This window comes from Mixia osmundae, assembly GCF_000708205.1.
Source record: "Mixia osmundae IAM 14324 unplaced genomic scaffold scaffold_4, whole genome shotgun sequence".
Taxonomy (NCBI): Eukaryota; Fungi; Basidiomycota; class Mixiomycetes; order Mixiales; family Mixiaceae; genus Mixia; species Mixia osmundae.
Window position 1 is genome coordinate 551,588 of NW_014575560.1, and position 20,853 is coordinate 572,440.

Genomic DNA, 20,853 nt, shown 5'->3' on the forward strand with positions numbered 1-20,853 from the left:
CATGGTCAATCCGAGGGTCTTCCTCGACTTGTCCATAGGGGATGAGCCGGCAGGCCGAGTGGTGGCCGAGCTGTTCATCGATTCCGTGCCCAAGACGGTGGAGAACTTCAGGTGCCTATGTACCGGTGAAAAGGGCGTGTCAGCCTCGACCGGCCGAGCGTATCACTACAAGGGCACCCGCCTACATCGTATCGTAGCAGGCTTCATGATCTTGGGAGGTGACACTTCCGTCAAAGGCAACGGAAGCGGGGGCGAGAGTGTCTATGATGAACGTACTTTTGACGATGAGGATCTCAGTCGGCCTATCGACCAAGCAGGCTTGCTCGTCATGGCCAACAGAGGACCCAACACGAACGCTTCGCAGTTCTTCATCACCGTCGAGGCGGCAGAGCACCTCAATGGCAAGCATGTCGTCTTTGGCCGGCTCGTTGCAGGCCTGGCCATCGTCCAGAAAGTGTCTGAGCTGCCCGTCGGTCCCAAGAATACACCCCTCGAGAGTGTCACGGTCACTCACTGCGGTGAGCTAGAGCTACGGAAAGTCGTCGTACCGCGGACGTCTCCCTCTCGTGCAAGAGACTCGCGCTCGAGGTCGCTCACCCCGTCCGATGATGACAAGGCACGCAAGGAGCGCAAACGAAAGCCTAGGCATCACTCGTCCGATCATAGAAAGTCTAGGCACCGCTCGAGCAAGCCAGCCGGCGCAGAAGATGCAGAGCGCAAGGAGAGAGACGAGCAAGCACGCACCGCCGAGGTTGCCGCCAGAGAGCGGGCTGATCGAGAGGCGGAAGACAAGCGCAGGCAGCGAGCGCGAGAGCTGGCAGAGCTCAAGAACCGGTTCGGCGATGACCTGGCAAAAGGACCCGCAGATGCTTCTGGCGTACGCTACAAAGGACGGGGCGCTATGCGATACGGCAGCTCGCAGAGCGGCATGCGATCGTATTGATACAACATCATTGCATGCTGTTTCGGGCACTACTATAGGGTCGAGACGGACCAGAGATCATCAGCCAAGTAGTGTACTGATTCTATGCCATGGCCTTTATTGATCGATCTGATCTCATCGGTCGACATCTTCATCAGACCTATCGCGCACGCATGCTCCTTGCCTTGAGCGAATATACCGACCGCTCTGTCTGCTGGTATGCTGTCCGGTAATGAAGCGCCTTTGGAGGTCAGTCCCGGGCTGTGTTGCTCGGTCAGCGAACCAAATCGGGCTGCTTTCACGCTCGACCGTACCACATGATGTTGGCACCTGCAAGGACAAACTTGATAGCCCCTCTGTCGACTTGCACCCTCGGTAGGATCTGTGGATCTGTCCGTAGCAAGAACTTGAGCGGTCAATCTGGAGAGCGGTACGCGACGGACACCGGTGCAGTAGCTTGAGCGTGGGATAGTACGGCCCATCAAAGTGTTGGAAGAAGAGCGGTTCTCCGTCCTTGACGAGCAGGGAGACGTGCTCCCGACTGTCGGGGCAGCATGAGCACACGCAAACGCAAGTGGATCAACTGGCTGCACACCATTTGACAAGCGTAAGGTCGTCTTTCTTCGGCCATAGCTCCTCTAGAAGTATGCGCTCTTGGTCTGAGCCTTCTTTGGGTGCCACGGCGTCTCCGAGGTGTGGCATTTGCTCGAGTAGCTTGGCTCTGATGTTCCTCTGGACTGATGATTTCACTTTCGTCGAGGTCGCAATGTCCTCCTTTGGCGTGAACCTGGAGGCGCGAGGGCTCCGTCTGAGCAAGTGCTTGAGTGTGCTGCATGCTATCTGCTCACTTTTTGAACATCTTGTTGGCCAAGTCAAGCTCGTCGAGCCGTCCTCTCTTCGTCCCTGTCGGCCGTGTCGAGCTCGTCGAGCGCGTTCCTCGTCAGGCTCGTCACGACATCGCCAAGGGCAGGCAGGGCACCGACTGCATCACAAGGTTCCACGCAGCAGAGACAGCAGCGACCTCGTCATCATGTCCATGCTAGACAAGTTCAAGGTCGGGCTGAGCAAGGCAGGCCAGCAGGCACAGGCGTTTGGTCAAGACGTCGGACGTGCAGCTGCCGCGGGCAGTCAGGAGCTCAGGACGGGCTTCAAGCTCGAAGCAGAGTGCCAGAAGGCTGCCCGAACGCTGCAGTCCTTCCTAGGTCCGGCCGGTCGCTCGGTCCAGCCCAGAATGCGCTGACCCGTCTGTCTGCTGATAGCTGATCCTGCTCATCCCGAATCGGCGCTCAACGCAATTCCCAAAGTTGTCCTGCAGCGTGCAAAGGGTTCGTCAGATAGACCCGCTGCCTTGTCGCTTCACTGATGACACGACCAAATGCAGGCTTGGCAGTGTTTACGGTCCTCAAGGCGGGCTTTGTCTGGTCAGGCACGTCCCACGCACACGTTCGTCCGCCGGTTGTTGCTTGACGTTCAGGCTATCCACAGGCAAGGCAGGCTCCGGTATCGTCGTTGCACGATTGCCAGACGGCAGCTGGTCTGCACCTTCCTGCATAGCAACAGGCGGCGTCGGCTTTGGTCTCCAGATCGGTGCTGACCTCAGCGAATTCGTCATCGTTCTCAATTCTGAAGATGCGGTACGCGCTTTCACCACACAAGGCAATCTCACTGTGGGCGGTTCAGTCGCTGCTAGCGCGGGCCCGATAGGCACCGGCGGTGCAGTTAACGCGAGTCTTATGCACCCTGCACCCATGTTTACGTATTCAAAGAACAAAGGTGCGTTGCGACGTCCATAAGCATACGTAGGTAAGCTGACGGACAGTCATCGTCGCACAGGTCTCTTCGCTGGCGTGTCTCTCGAGGGCACTGCGCTTGTCGAACGGAAAGACGCCAACGAGGCCTTCTATGGTCAGAAGATCCCCGTAGCCGACCTGCTCGGTGGCAAAGTACCGCCTCCAGAGGTCGCATCTGCGCTCTACGAGACCATCGTGCGTGCATCTCTGCCGTCAACATGTCGGTCGCTGACCCTCTGCTGCATCCTCAGGAGAACGCAGAAGCTATCGACGAGAGCGCCTTGCCTGAGCACAGCTATGTGCCTGCCCCGCCTCAGGAGACATCGGCAGGCTATTCCACTACTACCACCGCCGCACCAGCCGCCTGAGTTTGTAATGCTATGTAGTCATGTGCATCTCTACAACAGATCCAAGGCTTCGAGCGTGCGTGAGGTGTGCATGAACATTGTGTCTCGCTTGGGCGGCTCAGGGAAGCGAGCGATGTCCACAAACGCTTCAGACTGTCCGGAAGACAAAGCGCTACATCTCTTGCGATTGCTCAGACTTTGACTGTCCGATGAACGTCGCTTCTCGTGTGGCAAGGGCGGCAGAGGTTTCGCCGGCACGGGAGGCGATGGCGAGTCAGGTACAAACGACTTGAAGACCGACAAATCCGGAGTGCCCCCAAAATCAATAAGGTCGACCGCAAGGCTGAGGAAACTCGGCGAGGGCGAAGGTGCTTCGTAGACCCGAATGTCTTGCGCAAACGAGACTGACTTGGGCGAAAGGAAATTCGAAATGTCGTTTTGCGCAAAGAACGCTGATCGGGGTGACAGCGATACGCGGCGAGGTCTTCGATATCGCTGTCGTTCCTGTGAGACTGACGCAAACGAAAATGCACCCCACGATGGCCCGAAATCTGCGGGTGTTTGCGCGTCAAGGTCGAGGAAGCTCGTGCTAGCATGGGAAGCATCGAGCGTAGCGTCGATATACGGAATGCAAGGCAGAGGCATAGAGTGAGGCTTCGCAACACTAAAGCTTTGCTCGTCTACGGGCGGCGCCCTCTTTCGAGCGTGACCTGACTGTGGCGCAGTCTCGGCAAGTGACATTGCTCTGTCATGGCTGTTTTGGGAATGCAAGCGCATCGGACTAGCGTCGTGGAATGTCGACGATCGCGCAGAAGATCGCTCGACTGCGCGGTGCTCAAGTGCAGGCTTGACCGAACATTCGAGCTGTTCGACTTCTGGCTGGTTCGTCTGCTCAGTCGCTTGCCGAGCGTGCAGATACGCTAGAGACGATACGCGATGGAGACCCTCGATCAGCTCGGCTCGACTAGGTCGTCGAGCATGTCGTGTGGAAGGCGAGGCTATCGAGGCTCCGTCATCCGCCGCTGTCGGCAAAGCTCTATGCAGCTCTGTCCTGTCGTCATCGGATGCGTAGTAAGTCGGGTGGATTCGATCCTGCATCTGCCGTTCGTAGCAATCGTCTAGGGATTGAGTTTGCTGACGGACGTGACGCGCTGGCTTTCGCTTCTTGAGCTTTGCAGGTCTGCGTGGGCTTTCGAGAGCCGCATGAGCAACACCTGTCCGATACGGATGAATAAGATGCGGTTGAAGGGCGCCTTGGTCATGGTCGACCACGAACGGTGGATCCTCGCTGGTGAGATCGAGGTGTGAAGATGCCGGACGTTCATCAGTCTTACCGACTTGGCGGACCATCAACGGCGCTTCGAGTCCTGGGTTGACAAGCGCAGGCGGAGCGATGCGACCAGTGCGATGCGCAGAAAATCCAGCTGGGTGGAAGACATCTTGTGGCGTCGCGGGTCGAGGAAGCGGCTTCGGCCGAGCAGAGGCGAGTGAGCTCAGTCTGTCTGCTTGCGTGGCAAGGGGACTGTCGATGGACCAGGAAGTCGCCGATGAACTTCGAGAGTGAGATTGATCAAGGTGTGATGCGAACGATGAGCCGGTGTACGGTCTTCTGCCATAGGAACGATCCGTTCGAGCCGATGAGGGCGTGCGAGGTGTCAGCGCGTCGGTCTGGCGGTAAGCGAACGCCAAGTCTGAAGCTGCATCGAGTGAGATCAGCATTTGGTGACTGTGAGCTCTCGATACACACTTGGAGATGTTGGTGGCGACCTGGAATATAACGCTTGCGCCTTTGTTCGCATCTTGAGAACGATGTCTGCGCTGAGGCGTAGGTGGTCCCGGGTCTGGCACATAACTGTCAATGAGCACCGACAGGCGATGTATCTCGACTCACAGAGATTGCAGGCCGTGTGCACAGACCTCCGCAGCGACGGATAGTGGCAACAGCATGCTTTGCGCTTGTGAATCCAAAGGTTTCTTTGTGTCATCATCACGATCGTGTCCTGGTCTTCGTCTGCAAGAGGACAGCTCAGCGCTAGTGATGACATAAGGTTGCTCCGCACTCGGAGCTTTACGCACGAGATAGAATGGCACACATCAGTCAAGTCCCTGACGTAGGCATCTATGCCGACATTCCATCAGCCTGCCGTACGCTGCTGTCTGCGAAAGCAAAGGCAGGCAAGACGTATGACGATCTGGCAAAGATCACGGGAGCAGACGAGGGTAAGCTGTCTGCTGGTAGGACTGCCAGCTCACTGATACGCTAGCAGTACTGCTGGCTGCCATCTTCTTCGGTCAGATGAAGGCATCGCCCGACGTGCTCAAGTCGATCTGCTCGACGCTCGATGTGCCACTTGAATCGATTGCTGCCGAGCTCGGAGAAGGCTTCGTGCCTATGCGGGGTACATGCAAGATGCCTCCGACCGATCCGACCATCTATCGTCTCTATGAAGGTGCGCCTACTTGTAATTTGCTCGGTGCGACGCTGATCCGATGTGAATTGTAGCTTTGACGGTCTACGGACATCCTCTGAAGCAGATTATCTACGAAAAGTTCGGGGATGGTGCGTCGAGAGTCTCAGCTGGCTTGTGTGGCTGATGCCAGCGCTGGCAGGTATCATGAGTGCGATCGCATTCAGATGCAAGGTCGAAAAGATCGAAGAGGAGAGCGGCACTCGCGTTCAGGTGAGATGTCCGGCCTCCTTTCGCGAGCGGGACTGACTTGCGCTTGCAGATCACCTTTAATGGCAAATGGCTGCCGTATGCTTGGAAATGAAGTCCCGCCCAGTATGACATCATGAACAGAAAACGAGTCATATGCAGTCTGAACAACTCGTCTGATCGCGCGCGCGTTGGGCAAACAGAGGCGCAGCATCACCCATGAGCTCCGAGAGTTTGCGCTTCAGTCTGAGCCCATTGTGGGTCCGCGCAGTCTGTGTGGTCTGTACGGGCTGGCTTGCGACAGTTGTTTCGAATGAGGCAGGTATGAGCTCGATGGAAGGAGGTATCGATGTTGCCGATGGGACTGCTTCAATGCTGCTCGTTGACGATTCGGCAGGCTCACCCTCAAATCTATTACGATCGACCTCTACCTTCATGACGGGCATGTTCTGGCGGCGTCGCACGAGGAGAGCACCGATTTTGGGCTTGCAGCGTGGCGCGAGCTGTACGGGCTGCGACGCTGGCGAGGCTGGTTTGACCTGCATAGTCTCGAAGTCCAGCACAGGCTTGGCTCGTGCTGGCGAGTCTGCAGACTCGAGGTCGGGCACGAAGAGCGCAAACTGCTGGATGGCGCTCGTAACGGAGCGCGAAGAGCTGCTGCAGTCGATGGGACTTTTGGGTTGTCGCTGGCGGTTTTGCCAGACCTTCGGCTTGAGACGATGTCTACGACGGAGCAAGGCAGGCTTGCGAGCTGTCTTGCAGCGTCTGTGGATCTGAGAAGCTTCCGGTGTGCCCTCCCGAATAGACGAAGCTTGCGAAGGCAGGTAGAGAGAAGAGCCTGCTTGACTCGCCATGCCTAGCTTGTCAGAAAAGGCAAGTCGCTCTGTAGACGCTCAACGAAATCCTGGATTGCCAATGAGACACAAGTACGGCCTAGCTTGGCGTTCACTAACCTCGCAAAGCTTCGGGTGAGTCTTCTCAAGGTGCCGGTAGAGACCAGTGTATAGATCAAGCTCGGCAGGATGGAGTCGTGCGCCTCTCACGAGCGAAGCAAAGATGGCTTCCGCGTAGACGTGGATCCTCGGACGAGCAATTCGCATCAGACGATCGACATTGACAGACGCCAATCTTCGTATTTCGCAAGATTTCGCGAGCGTCTCTTCGCCCTGCATAAGCTCGAGCAAATGAGGAATGATGCTCTGAGACGGTCCTCTTTGAGCATTGTGCAGCTTTGCTCAGACTCGTGCTAACCTTGAGAAATCGAACAATGAAGATCTCGAGCAGATCTATCAGCTCGAGCAAGAGGCGCAATGAAACGCAAGTGAGAGCAGGTCGATCGGAAGCGTAGGACCATATCTTGAAGACGCCTTCTTCGAGCAGCACAGCCAATCGATCGACATATGCGATCGTGGTCGGTTCAATGACAGTCTTGATGAGCTGGATCTGAGTCACGCCTGTCGCCTCGACTGTGTTCGCATACTTGTCATCCGAGAGGTAGGTCAGCGAGGCAGCAAACGACTGCAGCGGCTTCAGCAGGTTGATTTGTTCATAGATCAGGCTTACTCGGAACATGAGCTCCGACAGTCCGGTGCGACGGAGCAAGCTAGCATCGGCGGTGGCAATGACCACCTGAGCGGCACGGAGGCCTCGCCACCTGAAGAGCGTCTGATGGTCGTCTAGAAGGAGCATCAGGGGCGGCACGAGCAAGTGCCATACAGTCTCTAGCGACTCTCTCTTATCTCGTGCGTCAGTCGTTTGGTCATCGCGCTGGAGATAGGACGTACGCCTAGTTGGCGAACGCATGCCTGCAGGACAGACGAGCAGGCGGGGCAGTCTCGCCAGCCGTCACGCAAGTCTTGCGATTGTACGACGAGCTGGCTCAGATCGCCTCCACGGGGTCGCTCGAGCAAGCGACCCGAGTCCGGGTTGACGCTGGCGTGAAAGGAGCTCGAAAAGATGGGTCGCACGTCGTCTGTCAAGATGCGCTCGATGAAGCGGATCGTGTCATGCTGCTCCAGCATCGTCTGTCGGCATATCTCTGCGGGCACTGTGAGTCCACGTCGATACGTCAAAAGCTCATCCGCACTCGTCGCGATTTGACAGGCGACGGGCGTGACCCATGCTTCTGCAGAGTCACAATGCTGCGCTGCACACACAAAGGCCGCCTTTGCATCGAGAGCAGATACAAAGTGTTGCAAGGCGGCCAGCAGCGAGTCGTAAGCATGTCGGGTCAGGGTCAAATCGCGGATGTGCTCTGGTGCTTCATCAGCGCGTTTCCAGGCGGCAGTGGGCGTGGAAGCGCACCGGACGAGTCGTTGGGCTGGTCGAAGAGATCGGTGACCCTGAGTAATCGAGTGAGATGAGTCTGCAGTGCTTGGACTTCGTCTGCTGTCAATGAAGCAGCGTCGACCGCAACGACAGAGCTCTCTAATGCTGAAAGGTTCTGGGCCACAGACGACAATCAGACCAATTTGTATGAGAGCTGTGCGGATAGCTGACGAGCTGAAGCGGAGTGGGGGCTGATAATAGGCAAATGAGTAGCTCCTCCTTTGCCATCCCTCGAGGGACGCAAGCAGTCGTCGCGCTATCGAGATTCTTCGGCTTTGGCTCCTCGCAGTCAGCTCTATCCACGCCGACCCAACAGACTCTGACAGGCAGGCGGCAGGCGGATGAGGACTAGATGAACGAGCATGACGCACGCTAGGATGGCGAGCGATGAGTGGCCGCGACTGGGCACCGGCGTCAGTCAGGATGGCAGCCGGCATGGGAACGGTGGTCACGCTGTCCATCCGTCTGCAGCGAGCGGCTTGGCAGGATCGTCGAGGCACTTCGCTCAACAGTCAAGTACCCACTCCTCAAGCAAATCTGGGTCTGCGAGCGGTGCTCATGCGAAGAAAGCGAGCAAGAATGCAGATCTGACTCACGTCCCTTGCCGCTTCTACCGCGCGGGCGCTTGCTCTGCCGGCGACAAGTGCTCCTTCTCACATTCACTCGTGGAGAGCGGGACCAAGCCGATATGCCAGTACTATATCAAGGGCGATACGTGCAAATTTGGTCATAAAGTCAGCCTTGTTCCCAAGCCTTGGTGGGACGTGATTGACCAGAAAGCGAGCACAGTGCGCAAATCTACACATCAAGCCAGGCGAACCGGTCACGATGGACAAGAAGAATAAGCAAGCCGCAAGACAGAGCAATGCATTGACGAGCAGCACAGCGCCGGCGCAACAGCATCAGAACGGGACTGCAAACGGCAAGTCGAATGCAGCGAGGCGCAACACTGGTCCTGCGACGCTTGCGCTAGCAGATCCCCTCGCGATCCTATCGCCAGCCGGTCCATCCTACAGCAATGCGCATCGTCGCGATGGCAGCGGACTATCGATGCTGCTTGCAGGCGCGCCTAACAATCCGAATGACTACGCGCTCCCGTCAGGCACGCCTTCAGCTGCCCCTCAAGTCGATCAGAGATTACCCCACAACGATCTTAGGAGCATGAGTGTCCAGCCTGACCAGCTCAAGCTGCAACACGGTACTAGCGCACATCACAATGACGGATTGGCCAGCCCGCCTCCTCCCGTATTTGGCACATCGCCTTTTGCCCCGCCGGGACAGAGCTCGGTCTTCCTGAGCGCTTCCTTCGATAGCGATGATTCCAACAGATCACCACCGCCCGGCACGAGCGCGACGGTCTGGTCACCGCGACGACAAGCGCAAACCGTTGGCTGTGCGAGCAGAGAGGGTTCACCCATGCTACAGAGGGCAGTGATGCCCACAGCCATTCACGCAAGTACAGAGTCACCACTGGCAGAGTTCCGGCCGGGTTCTATGCCACCGCCGTCAGCGGCACTTTCGAAATCCTGGGGTGAATCTGGTCCGCTCAGGCTGACGAGCGCCGTCCAACGGTTAGCAGGCGCGGGCGAGTCTAGTTCGCTGGGCGCTTCATCCCCTCCCGGTACTTGGCCAAAGCGGATCGCCGCCTCAAATTCCGAAGGCATGATCAGTACTTCTCGCAGCCCTCCGCAAGAGCCTGCTCTGTACCTATCGCCGACCACGCGCGCTCATAGCAGATTGCTCCACCCGCCAGGAACGAGCTTGCCGCAAGGGTTGGCGGCAGGTCTGAGTAGGCTGCACTTTACACAAGCGATGCACACAGGTGATACACCTGTACCAAGTACCAATGGCTCACCGTCTGCTCAAGGAACGATGAGTCCATCTTGGGGCTTCGCACCTTCATCCCCTGCTGGTCAGACGAACGTACATCTGCCGGGCAACGCGAATCTGACGCAGCGGCGCATCTCTGGCGGCGCGAGTGCATTCTCACCTCTGACGCAACTCATGAGTAGCTCGCCGCTGGTGCAGTCCGTAACACCTAGAGAGGGAGTGCAGGGCGAGATGGACGAGGCTCCGTTCGCGATGGACGAAGTAGGTAGTCCCTGATCTTGCAGCGCAGCTCGTTATACTAGATGTAATGGTAGGCTCCTCAAAACGTCCATTGTCCTGTTGTGATTCAATCTACACATTTGCATTTCTATAGCTTCATTGCTTTGGCGTAAAGTGTCTGATGACGCGGTCAGACTCAGCCTACGTAGGCGTAACGAGAAAGAGCTCACATCGACGACCTGGCCGACTTGCTTGAGCGTATCGAGTGCGACATCGTACGTCACATCGCTCTGAGGTTCGTCGAATACCTCCAGACAGCCTGACCCTTGATCAATGATTGCAAAGAGCTTCTTGTCGAGAATAAGTTGGCTGATTCTACAAGCGCGTCAAAGCTTCAGTAGAGCATATGCGACATGAAATTTTGACTGACTTTGATTCGATTTCGCGAGTCGGCTGCTGCACCGATTGCGCGATATACTCCAATTCGATTTTGCTGTATGGCTCGACGACTTTGAGTAAATTTTGTTCGAGCAGTGTGTCGTAGAGGGCCGCTAGATGGTTTTTGATAATTGCGTCTTGCGATAGCTCTGTCTATGTATGAGCTCAAGTCTGGTCATGGTCTCATCGAGCGCACCGCTTTTGTAAGTCTGGAGAACACGCTCAAATTCGGACAGACTTCGGTTTTCGTGAGCAATGGCGACCGCCTTCATTGCATCGACATCTTTGCCGGCGTAGCGTTGCGCGAGCTTACTCTGGATGATACTCGTCACATCGGCGGGCTGTCAGTATGCAAACAGATCAGCTGGCGCGCACAGGGCAAAGTGCATCACCGACCAGGCTGAGCATGATTTTGCACAAGAGCATGTATTTGAGCGCCTGGCTCGCACGAGGATCGTCCTGTGTCGAGAAGCCTTCCATGGCTTCGAAAAGGTACGAGAAGCTGTCCATCGACGGCTGAGCACATAGCAAGGAAAGCTGAGTGTGGGCGGCACGAACGCTGTAGTGTAGTCCTTATCTCCCGCATGCAGGATGCCCGATTGCAGATCGAGCTGGTTCTGTAAATTTGGCGGGCAGTAGATCGCGTTGGCCGCTGTACGTGCAGATGTGAGGGCAGCTTTTGCCTTGGGGGTATTGCCAAGAGCATAATGAGCGCGACACTCGAGCAAGTGTACCTCTGTCAGGACGATCTTGTCGTCTAGTCGCCTGAGTTCCTTGAGCAAGGTTTCGACGAGCTTGATCGCTTCACGATGATTGCCAGAATCGAGATAGCTGCGCTCGTCACAGTGAGCACACGAGCCTTGCCCATCGCGTGCGGTTGACTCACAATGCGATCAGTCGAGTCTCGAGGCTTTGACGGAGGAAGACTCTTCGCTCTGTTCGCGCCCACTCGATGAACTCCTTGGTGATGTCCACCTGTTGCCTGCTGCTCCCGGGGATGTCGCCGAACAGATCGATGAGTCGCCTGATGAGCTTTGCCGTCTTGGCTTTCGCGATGACTGTCAGGTAGGCTTGAGACGACCGAATGACGTTTTGTAGCTCGGCTGCATCACTGCAAGGGTACTTCAGCATCGAGCAGAGCGCACGACGGGATCAGGCGTGAGCTACTGACTGCTTCTTTGCCGCCAAGCGACCTAGCAGAACGAGTGCGCCCTCTTTGTCCTTTGCGTCGCCCGCCGTCGACTTGTCATCGAAGACTGCCTGGGCCAACCTCCTTGCCTCGTCTGGCTCCGAGTCGTAAGCTGCCTCAGCCTGCTCTAAGCTCATGATGTCGGTGGCACGCTCACTCGACTCGACTCGTGCGCGTCGTAAGCAGCGACAGTCACCCAAAGCTCAAGGCAGCAGCTTCTCCCACACACGCAGCCCGACAAGTCTCAGCACGCCAGTGAGGGCTATTGACATGCGGCTGTGGCTTGGACGGCCGCCCAAGAGCTGCCGATCGTGCAGCTCAGCATCGAATCGGCGCGCGCAGCTGCTCTGGCTAGCAATCTTGGGCTTGCTGTGTCCACTGCAAGCGTCGGCGCAGAAGCCGACGAGCTCCTTCACACGCATCGAGAACCTGCCCAGCAGACTGTTCTATTTCGACGATACGCCTGTGCGTCATGAGCTCATGCATCTCGCTCAAGCCTCGCATGCTCATCCATGCCACTGCGTGTCTCGTGATTGTTTCGTTGTCACAACAGGTCATACTATACCATGATGCAGTATCGAGGGATACCTGGCGCTCCCCAGACGAGGGCAAGACGTGGGAGCTAGCCAAAGATGTCACGCGAGGCGAGAGCTGGACAATCGTCGAGCATCCTTACGACAACCGCATGGTCCTGCGCTCCCTCGCTCTTGCGGTTGCATTCGCTCATCGAATACCTGCGCAGGCATTCATCATGTCCAGAGATCGCAAGCACTACCGCACCATAGATCGAGGCCTGACTTGGCAACATTTCGAAGCGCCATTACCAGTAGCAGTCGGCGTGCCTGCTCTCACATTTCATTCGTCCGTGCCCTACCAATGCGTTGACACATTGGGCTCATGCAGCAAACCTTAAACAGACGACAGCCAGAGTGGATCCTGTACACTGGCCAAGATTGCGAGAGCGATGGCGGCTGGCTCGGCAAAGTGTGCTACGATGTCGTGCGTACTGCCTTGTTTCACCACGCGACAGCATGTCTGATGAGCTTTCCAGTCTTTTGTGACCAGAGACGCCTTCTCGAGCGATCCCAAGAAGATGCTCGAACACACTTCAAAGTGTATCTGGGCGCACTCGACCCTCGAAGCAGCCGCTGATGTGCCAGATGAGCAAATATTCTGCGTCGCGTTCGAGGCGCCATCAGACAATGCTTCCTCGGGGGGCATGCGCAGCCTCAAGGAGTCAAGGCTATATGCCTCGACTGATTTCTTCGACAAGGATCGTCGCTTGATCGATCTTGGCATCGGCAAAGAAGCTCGGGGGCTAGTCGGCATCGGCGGCATCAAGAAGTACCTTGTCGTTGCTCTCAGACCCCCCTCGGCGTACAATGGCGGCACAGACAGCGATGGCGCAGACCAGATGCTGATGTATGTTTCCAAAGATGCCACAAATTGGTCCCGGGCAATGTTCCCACATGGCCACGGACTCAAAGAGAATGCGTATACCATTGTCGAATCGACTAGCCATTCTATCCTCGTCGATGTACTTACAGATCCGAGCGCCAACTCGGGTACACTGTTTACAAGCAATTCGGATGGTGTGTTCTTCGTGCGCTCTCTCGAAAATACCAATCGCAATGTCAACGGCATCGTCGATTTCGAAAAGTTGCAGAACATAGAAGGCGTTGCCATCGCAAATACTGTGGCTAATGCGGATGAAGTCAAGGGAGGCCAGCAAGCAAAAGACATTGTCTCCAAGATCACCTGGGACGATGGGGGTCACTGGCAGTTAATTGCTGCGCCCAAAGTCGATCACAAGGGCAAGGCATTTAAGTGCGATGTCTCCAATGTTGAATTGTGCTCCCTGCACCTGCATTCAGTCACTGCTCCGCACAACTTCGGCCGTGTCTTTTCATCCACCGCGCCCGGACTTGTGATGGGCGTGGGCAGCGTAGGCGACCATCTGCTCGATTATGACGACTGCGATACGTTCCTCTCGACAGACGCGGGTGTGACTTGGCGCATGATCGACGATGGGCCTCATAAGTACGAGTTCGGCGACGCTGGCAGTATCCTCGTCCTCATCGAAGATGATGAAGCGACAGATCATGTCAAGTACAGCTTCGATCATGGCAAGACGTGGGAAAAGCTTGACTTTGACGTCAAAATCCGCGCAAAGCTTCTGACGACCGTGCCTGACTCGACCTCGCTCAAATTCCTCGTGCTTGGCACCCTCGACAAGGGCGCAAAGTCACAGGACGGTAATCGGCACGCAATCGTGTATCTTGACTTTGCTACCATGAACAAACGACACTGCGAGGAAAGCAGAGGCGATTTCGAGAAATGGTACGCGAGAGCAGGCGGCGCGAGCGCACCCGACTGTCTTATGGGCCACAAGCAGTGGTTCCAGAGACGTAAGGCTGATGCAGACTGTGTCGTCGGTGAGAAGTTCAAGGATCCTGTCGGTACAGAAGAGAATTGTCCCTGCACAAACGATGACTATGAGTGTGACTTCAACTATGTGCCCGACAAGAAGCTGTGCGTACTTGCTGCGCCAGAGGTCATTCCGCCTGGTCAGTGTCAGAAGGATGGCGATCAATTCCTGGGCTCGTCAGGCTATCGCAAGATACCTGGCAATAGCTGTCAACCAACGCCTGGTCTTCGCAAAGACGAAAAGGTCATGAAAGATTGTTCGGAGGGCAAGCAAGCGCCTGGCAAAGTCACCCATCAACGCACTGATTTCGACTCGTTAGTACTCGATCAGCAGTATTTTGCTGATTCGCATGCGCTCTTGGCATACACGCTCGATCAGCAAGTCTGGCAGTCTGACAACGAAGGCTTTGCATGGCGCAAGTTAGCTCTCGATGGTCCAATTCTAGCCATGACCATGCATGCATATGCTCGCGATCACGCCTATTTGATAACGTCAAGCCGCAAGGTGCACTATACGACCAATCGAGGCGAGCAATGGGCTACCTTCGAGGCGCCAATGGAAGCGAACGGGCTCGGCATACCCGTGCTGGACTTCCACCCAACGCGAGCAGAATGGCTGCTCTGGACTGGCAGCAAAGACTGCACGTCATCTGTATCGACGACATGTCAAGCGGTCGCCTTCATGAGCAAAGACAACGGTCGCAATTGGAAGCAGATCGAGCACTACATCCGGACGTGCTCATGGGCACGCGACAAGAAGTTCAAAATCGATGAAACAATGATCTTCTGCGAGTCGTATCGCACTAAGAGCGGTAGCCAGCGCGCATTTGAAGATAACGCGCTCGAGCTCATCGCTGGGAGGGACTTCTACAATCGCAAGCAGAAGCTATTCGACTCTGTCGTCGGATTTGCCACGTTCGAGGAGTACATGGTCGTGGCTGAATACATCGAAGCGACCGGCGCGCTTAATCTCCGAGTCTCGCTCGACGGCAAGACATTTGCGAAGGCGCAGTTCCCACCAAGCATGCGCCTTGAATCTCAGGTACGTACCTAGTGACGAACACCCGACGGTTACTGACCGGATGGTAGGCGTACACCGTCCTTGAGTCGGTGACTGATGCGGTCTTTCTTCACGTGACCACGCATCCGACCAAAGGCAGCGAATGGGGGAGCTTACTCAAGTCGAACTCAAATGGCACCTATTTTGCAATGTCGCTCGAATATGTGAATCGCAACGAGCGCGGCTTCGCAGATTTCGAAAAGGCGATTGGCCTCGACGGTATTGCGGTCATGAACATCGTCAGCAATCCTGAAGATGCGAGTGTGACAGCTCGCAAGGATTTACAGACTAGAATCACACACAATGATGGTGGAAGGTGGAAATCGATACCACCGCCTGCCCGAGACTCGCTGAACCAGCCTTTTGCTTGTCAAGGCACTAAGTGCTCCTTACATCTTCACGGCTATACCGAGCGTACCGATCCACGAGCGACATACAGCAGTCCGACAGCAGTCGGCCTGATGGTTGCAGTCGGCAATGTCGGTGAGAAGCTCGGGGCCTACAACGATGGGGACCTCTTCCTTACGCGAGATGCCGGCTTCACTTGGCAAGAGGTGCGCAAGGACGCGCATCTTTGGGAGTATGGCGACCAAGGCTCCATCATTGTGATTGCCAATGACGAGCAAGCGACTGATCGCATCAGCTATACGACGGACGAAGGCGACAGCTGGCAGGATTATGTGTTTGGCGAGGCGATACGCGTGCAGTCCATCATGACTGTACCCAGCGATACTAGCCGGCGCTTCGTTCTGTTCGGCTATTCGCCCAAGAAGCAAGATGTCAGCGTCGCGATCCATCTGGACTTTTCCAAGCTTTCAAACGTCAAATGTAGGCGCCAGTTTTACACTCCGTATGGCGTATGCTGACTTGATTGGCAGGCAAATTGGATCTTGCAGATCCCAACGCAGACGATTTCGAGCTCTGGTCGCCTTCAGAGAACCGACAGGAGGAGTGTCTGTTTGGCAGGCAAACGCTCTATCACCGGCGAATACGAGGCAGGAGTTGCTACATCGGTGAGCGATTACCGGAAGTGCATAGCATCGTGCGAAATTGCACCTGCAGCGAGGAAGACTTCGAATGCGAATTCAATCATCGCCGCAATGCGAAAGGCGAATGCGAGCTCGTCGAGGGCGCGTTCGCTCTACCGTCTGATCCCGGGACTTGCGGCCTGTACGATCAATTCTGGAATGAGCGAACAGCATATCGCAAGATCCCTTACTCGTCCTGTCAGGGCGGTCTTCAGCTAGACAAGGGAGCGCAACACACTTGTCCCGGCCACTCGCGGCACGGATGGTTCTGGTGGATTTTCGTCGTCGCCATTTGTGGTCTCATTGCCGGGCTATTCGGCTTATGGTGGATGAGAAGGCGAGCAAAGGGATCAATCAGGCTGCCCGAGCCTGGCTGGGACGACTCATCGGCGACGTCAATGCTTGCGTCTGTGCCTTATCACCTGCTCGGGGTTGCTTCGGCTGCCTTTGCTTGGTTGCAGCGCTTGCCGATGCCCAAGCGCTTGAGGCCCAAGCGAGGGTACCGGTTACCTCATGAGGACGATGATGCTCAGCTGCTCTTTGATGACGAAGAGTGATTGCAATGCATGGTGCATGGTTTAGGGTGAGCAGCAATTGAGGTTACCCCGCGTTGAGCGCGTCGCAAAGTTGGCGATCTGCAAAGCATGCTCGAGCGCTAGCACTGATCTTGCCTGGATACAGCATGTCTGTTCGCGCGGATGGGCTGAGGCGAGTCTGCGTGGCTTCGAGACGGTGCCTACAGACGAGCGCAGGCGCTTCACAGCGAGTGCACCCTCTACAGCCGCAAGACCGACCTTTCAAGCCGCCAAGCTTGCGTCCATCGTCTCGCTTGGAGTCTGCTCGTTTGCCGAATGGGATGCGAGGCCATAAGCAACGATGGTCAACACTGACACTCATCATGCTCGCTACGGTCACTGGATCGTCGACATATGCACTCGCCCTGCTTTCGAAAAGCGCTACAAACTCCAAAGCAGTCGCCGACGAGCTTGCCATGCCTAACCCTACGCAAGCTCAATTCGATGCTGCTCTTGAAGCTGCGAAGAACGTTGTCGGTCATGAGAATTGCACGACGGATCAGCAGGAGCTCGTCGCACACGGTACAAGCGATTGGTCGTATCATATGACCCGTAAGGTTCCGGGCGCTGTACTCTACCCCAATTCGACAGACGATGTCGTCCGCATAGTCAAGATAGCAAAGTTGCATGGCATACCCATTGTGCCCTTTGCTGGCGGTACGAGCTTGGAAGGACAATTCATGGCCCCTCAGCACGGAGTGCCTGAAGACCACAAGCCTGAGACAGACGAGATGAAGGCGGGCCGAAGCTTCACGCTCGATTTCGCAAACATGACGAACATTTTAGCAGTCCACGCAGGCGATCTCGACGCGGTCGTGCAGCCGGGCTTGACCTATGACGACCTTAATGAGCAGCTCAAAGATAGACAGTTGTTCTTTCCGGTAGATCCCGGGCCCGGCGCTTGTATCGGTGGCATGATTGGCACAGGCTGCTCAGGCACCAACGCTGTCCGCTATGGCACGATGCGAGAGAACGTCATAGCCATGAAGGTCGTCATGGCAGACGGACAAGTCGTTACCACTCGCTCGCGCGCCCGCAAGTCTTCAGCAGGACCGAACCTGGGCCAGCTCTTTCTGGGTTCAGAAGGCACACTTGGCATTGTCACCGAAGCGACACTGAAGTTGTACCCGGTCATGCCGACGACTGTTTCCGTCATCAGTTTTCCAAGCGTACGAGCGGCAGCAGATGCAGCGGCAGAAATGGTCGGACGAGGTAAGCGGGGGCAATGAGCCAGTCACTACAGGACGCATCTGACGTAGAGCTAGGCGTTGGAGTTGCATGCCTAGAACTTCTGGATGACGTGATGATGAAGGCCGTCAATAAGGCCAACGCTCTCGACAAGACACGCCGTCAGTGGGCGGAGACCGCTAGTCTCTTCATCAAGTTTAGCGGTAACGAGGCACAGATGAATCACGACGCCAAGACAACCCGAGAGATCGTTAAGCGACATGGCTCCCTGCAAGTCACATTCGCAAAAGACAAGACAGAAGCAGATGAGCTATGGCAAAGTCGAAAGGTCGCTCTATGGTCAGCACTTTCTTATCTCGACGATGATAAGACGCGAGTGTGGACCACAGACGTCTGTGTTCCCATCACGAATCTACCGGCCCTCATCGAAGAGACCCAGCGGGATCTCGAAAGCGCAGGTCTGATCGCACCAATGGTTGGTCATGTCGGGGATGGCAACTTCCATGCTCTGATCTTGTTTAGAAATGACGACGAGCTCAAGCGGACCCGTGCTGCCGTTCATCGAATGGTCGAGAGAGCGCAGACGTTGGACGGTACTTGCACGGGTGAACACTCCGTCGGGGTCGGTAAACGAGAATATCTTGCTGCAGAGCTTGGTCAGCCTACTGTCGAGGTCTTGCGCAAGCTTAAGCAGAGCTTGGACCCTCAAGGCATCTTTAATCCGGGCAAGCTGTATCCGGGCAAGGATATCAAGCATTAAACAACACAACACAGCTGCTTGCTCTACCTCATTTTCTTGTTTGTCGGCTTAAGTGCCGCTCGGGGTCCTCTCGGATTTGGCCTTCCCGCCGCTGTCGCCCAGTACTTTCGGAGCTGCCGTATCAACTGTCGCGATTCCCGGAGCGTCCCAGCTGCCCGCTCTCGCCGTCGACTGAGGATGCCGGGAGCGATGCTCGTGGTGCGCCGTAATGCAAGCTCTAAAGGCATCAAGACATGCTCCCACGCTAGTGCTGTGAATACGAGCATTATCATAGCAGCAACGAAGAATGGTTCCAGAAGGCGTCTGCCAAAGTCGAGACACTCGATGATGAGCTTGCCGGCTTCGGAGAGCGCGTCTGACCTCGTCTGTCTTTCTGCACTACGAATTTCGAAGGGCGGCTTGACCCCGAGATAAGTCGTTGCTACTCGCAAGCCAGACGTAAAGCCATCCTCGTGCTACCGTACGAGCATCAGCATTGCAACACGAGCGTCTGGACAACTCACGAAGCCATAATTTGTCCAAGCCCCGGCAAAGGTAACGCCTCGTTTGGCCTGTATCCTGTGCAAGTTACCCTGACTCGCGACGCTCTGGGACTTGTATGAGTCAAAATCAATGCAGACGTATGCGATGCTCACTTGTTCAGTGTAGAGTGGATGCTCGTAATTCCAGTGCCCAACGGTGAGGGCAGGCTTGGGCTTCGTCAACGGATTCAGAGTAACAAGCACATCGCCATGTTCCTTCTCGTCGATATTCTGCAGCAGATTCATCCAGTATGTCCTGCATTACGCATCAGCTTGTCCGTGCTTATCACTGAACGACTGACAACGAGATGGTGTCGACGGCATCGCTCTTCTCCTCAGATTTCGTCATATAATTCCAAGCTGACCAGGCCACACGTCTCTTCGGCATGAGCTGTCCAGCTCGGGAGTCAACGTCTGACGAGCTGAATGATGCAGGTCATAGACTCACATCTGGGTCGGAATGAAGGTAAGCGACATTCTTGTTGAATTGAAATCCGCCCAGGATTTCGGCTTCTTCGCGTGTTGCACCGTCTGCACCGTTGAGGAGCATCTCCAGTGCCTCGTCGGCATGAACAGCTAGGATGACGTGGTCGTAGACTTGCTTGCTGCCATCTTGCAAGGTGAGCATCACTTGGCCCTCGCCCGTGTTGGTCACTGCGGTGACTGCCGTGTTCAAGTGAAGCCGCTTGGGTGGCAGCGACTTTGTGATGGCATTGATGTAGGATATCGATCCATTCTGGATAGTGAGCCACCTTGGACGATCGAATAGTTGCAAGAGGTGGTGATTGTGCATGAACCGGATGAGTGTCTGAGCAGGGAAATCGAGTGCACATCGGTCGGGTGGTGTGGACCAGATGGCTGCAGTCATGGGCAGAAGATAGTTGTTCTTGAAGGACTCCGAGTATCCCTCTTTCTCGATATAACGGCCAATGCTCTGTCCTGCAGCGCTGGAGGAGGCCTTTGCTTCGCTCTTGACCTGTTCGAGGATTTCTGTAGAGAAGGCGTTGAACCTGATGATGTCCCATACGAGGCGCCATTGGGCAGGCGAGAAGAGAGTCTGCCATTGGGCAAAGAGCGTCGCGGGAGTCTTGCCAGCCCATTCATATTCGCCAGCGTCACGCGAGACAGCGAAGGACATGTCCGAGCCGGTGATGTTGATCTTCTTGAGCTCGAGGAAGCGCAGAAAGTTGGGATAAGTGACTTCGTTGAAGACGATGAAGCCTCTGATGTCTGATCACTTAGCTCTTCCTCGGCGTACGATGGGCAGGCTTACGTGTCGACAGGCACGGGCGATGCAGTCGGATTACGAGGTTGCTTGAAAGGCACGGTGTGAGTGTGACCGCCGACGTAGGTGCCCTTTTCGAAGAGATGGACCTCATGATCCGAGTGCTCGTTGAGCAGCTGTCGGAGCGGCTCATGAGCTCCGATCGGGTATTCCTCCGAGGAAAGAGTACCCATGTAGCTGCCAAACCCGATACGCCGGAGCCTACGACTGCGATGTTGACCATGCTGACTGTCGGACAGTTGCCGATGGGAGGAGGAGCACGACTTTCCAACGTTCTAACGCGTCGTCA

At 55.9% G+C, this 20,853-nt stretch overlaps 11 protein-coding genes across 11 annotated transcripts; 6 read left to right on the forward strand and 5 right to left on the reverse strand.

Annotated features, from left to right (window-relative positions):
- Position 1: 1 nt before the first annotated feature.
- Positions 2-943, forward strand: L969DRAFT_16749 (uncharacterized protein; the record flags this gene model as incomplete). The annotated part of the gene is made up of 1 exon (XM_014712873.1): positions 2-943. The coding sequence occupies one exon, from the start codon at positions 2-4 to the stop codon at positions 941-943; it is 942 nt and encodes a 313-aa protein (XP_014568359.1).
- On the reverse strand, positions 869-2,071 carry L969DRAFT_86696 (uncharacterized protein). The gene is made up of 5 exons (XM_014713187.1): positions 1,771-2,071; positions 1,518-1,709; positions 1,366-1,463; positions 1,237-1,312; positions 869-1,183 (listed from the first exon to the last, which is right to left on the reverse strand). The coding sequence occupies exons 1-5, from the start codon at positions 1,779-1,781 to the stop codon at positions 976-978; spliced, it is 585 nt and encodes a 194-aa protein (XP_014568673.1). The 5' UTR covers positions 1,782-2,071; the 3' UTR covers positions 869-975.
- On the forward strand, positions 1,601-3,104 carry L969DRAFT_86697 (uncharacterized protein). Its single transcript, XM_014713188.1, has 7 exons — positions 1,601-1,709; positions 1,771-2,124; positions 2,182-2,247; positions 2,304-2,348; positions 2,408-2,695; positions 2,756-2,907; positions 2,964-3,104. The coding sequence occupies exons 2-7, from the start codon at positions 1,953-1,955 to the stop codon at positions 3,078-3,080; spliced, it is 840 nt and encodes a 279-aa protein (XP_014568674.1). The 5' UTR covers positions 1,601-1,709; positions 1,771-1,952; the 3' UTR covers positions 3,081-3,104.
- Positions 3,105-3,110: 6 nt separating this feature from the next.
- L969DRAFT_73434 (uncharacterized protein) lies at positions 3,111-5,006 on the reverse strand (the record flags this gene model as incomplete). The annotated part of the gene is made up of 4 exons (XM_014713189.1): positions 3,111-4,756; positions 4,807-4,826; positions 4,868-4,900; positions 4,951-5,006. The coding sequence occupies 4 exons, from the start codon at positions 5,004-5,006 to the stop codon at positions 3,111-3,113; spliced, it is 1,755 nt and encodes a 584-aa protein (XP_014568675.1).
- Positions 5,007-5,135: 129 nt separating this feature from the next.
- L969DRAFT_86698 (uncharacterized protein) lies at positions 5,136-6,168 on the forward strand. Its single transcript, XM_014713190.1, has 4 exons — positions 5,136-5,509; positions 5,563-5,619; positions 5,670-5,740; positions 5,790-6,168. Exons 1-4 carry the CDS (start codon positions 5,356-5,358, stop codon positions 5,829-5,831), a joined length of 324 nt encoding a protein of 107 aa, XP_014568676.1. The 5' UTR covers positions 5,136-5,355; the 3' UTR covers positions 5,832-6,168.
- On the reverse strand, positions 5,869-8,272 carry L969DRAFT_47312 (uncharacterized protein; the record flags this gene model as incomplete). The annotated part of the gene is made up of 9 exons (XM_014713191.1): positions 5,869-6,557; positions 6,608-6,620; positions 6,670-6,915; positions 6,968-7,234; positions 7,280-7,450; positions 7,501-7,754; positions 7,803-7,970; positions 8,021-8,159; positions 8,216-8,272. The coding sequence occupies 9 exons, from the start codon at positions 8,270-8,272 to the stop codon at positions 5,869-5,871; spliced, it is 2,004 nt and encodes a 667-aa protein (XP_014568677.1).
- Positions 8,273-8,318: 46 nt separating this feature from the next.
- On the forward strand, positions 8,319-10,384 carry L969DRAFT_60942 (uncharacterized protein). Its single transcript, XM_014713192.1, has 2 exons — positions 8,319-8,778; positions 8,834-10,384. Exons 1-2 carry the CDS (start codon positions 8,407-8,409, stop codon positions 10,148-10,150), a joined length of 1,689 nt encoding a protein of 562 aa, XP_014568678.1. The 5' UTR covers positions 8,319-8,406; the 3' UTR covers positions 10,151-10,384.
- Positions 10,242-11,857, reverse strand: L969DRAFT_47536 (uncharacterized protein; the record flags this gene model as incomplete). The annotated part of the gene is made up of 8 exons (XM_014713193.1): positions 10,242-10,271; positions 10,324-10,468; positions 10,524-10,680; positions 10,728-10,872; positions 10,928-11,033; positions 11,090-11,362; positions 11,418-11,642; positions 11,703-11,857. 8 exons carry the CDS (start codon positions 11,855-11,857, stop codon positions 10,242-10,244), a joined length of 1,236 nt encoding a protein of 411 aa, XP_014568679.1.
- Positions 11,585-16,826, forward strand: L969DRAFT_86703 (uncharacterized protein). The gene is made up of 7 exons (XM_014713194.1): positions 11,585-12,185; positions 12,274-12,408; positions 12,463-12,581; positions 12,638-12,719; positions 12,772-15,189; positions 15,237-16,035; positions 16,086-16,826. The coding sequence occupies exons 1-7, from the start codon at positions 11,859-11,861 to the stop codon at positions 16,790-16,792; spliced, it is 4,587 nt and encodes a 1,528-aa protein (XP_014568680.1). The 5' UTR covers positions 11,585-11,858; the 3' UTR covers positions 16,793-16,826.
- A 91-nt stretch (positions 16,827-16,917) lies between these two features.
- On the forward strand, positions 16,918-19,193 carry L969DRAFT_619913 (uncharacterized protein; the record flags this gene model as incomplete). The annotated part of the gene is made up of 2 exons (XM_014713195.1): positions 16,918-18,022; positions 18,076-19,193. The coding sequence occupies 2 exons, from the start codon at positions 16,918-16,920 to the stop codon at positions 18,756-18,758; spliced, it is 1,788 nt and encodes a 595-aa protein (XP_014568681.1). The 3' UTR covers positions 18,759-19,193.
- L969DRAFT_47250 (uncharacterized protein) lies at positions 18,782-20,787 on the reverse strand (the record flags this gene model as incomplete). The annotated part of the gene is made up of 7 exons (XM_014713196.1): positions 18,782-19,213; positions 19,262-19,345; positions 19,394-19,535; positions 19,582-19,670; positions 19,728-20,502; positions 20,553-20,680; positions 20,734-20,787. 7 exons carry the CDS (start codon positions 20,785-20,787, stop codon positions 18,782-18,784), a joined length of 1,704 nt encoding a protein of 567 aa, XP_014568682.1.
- Positions 20,788-20,853: the final 66 nt, after the last annotated feature.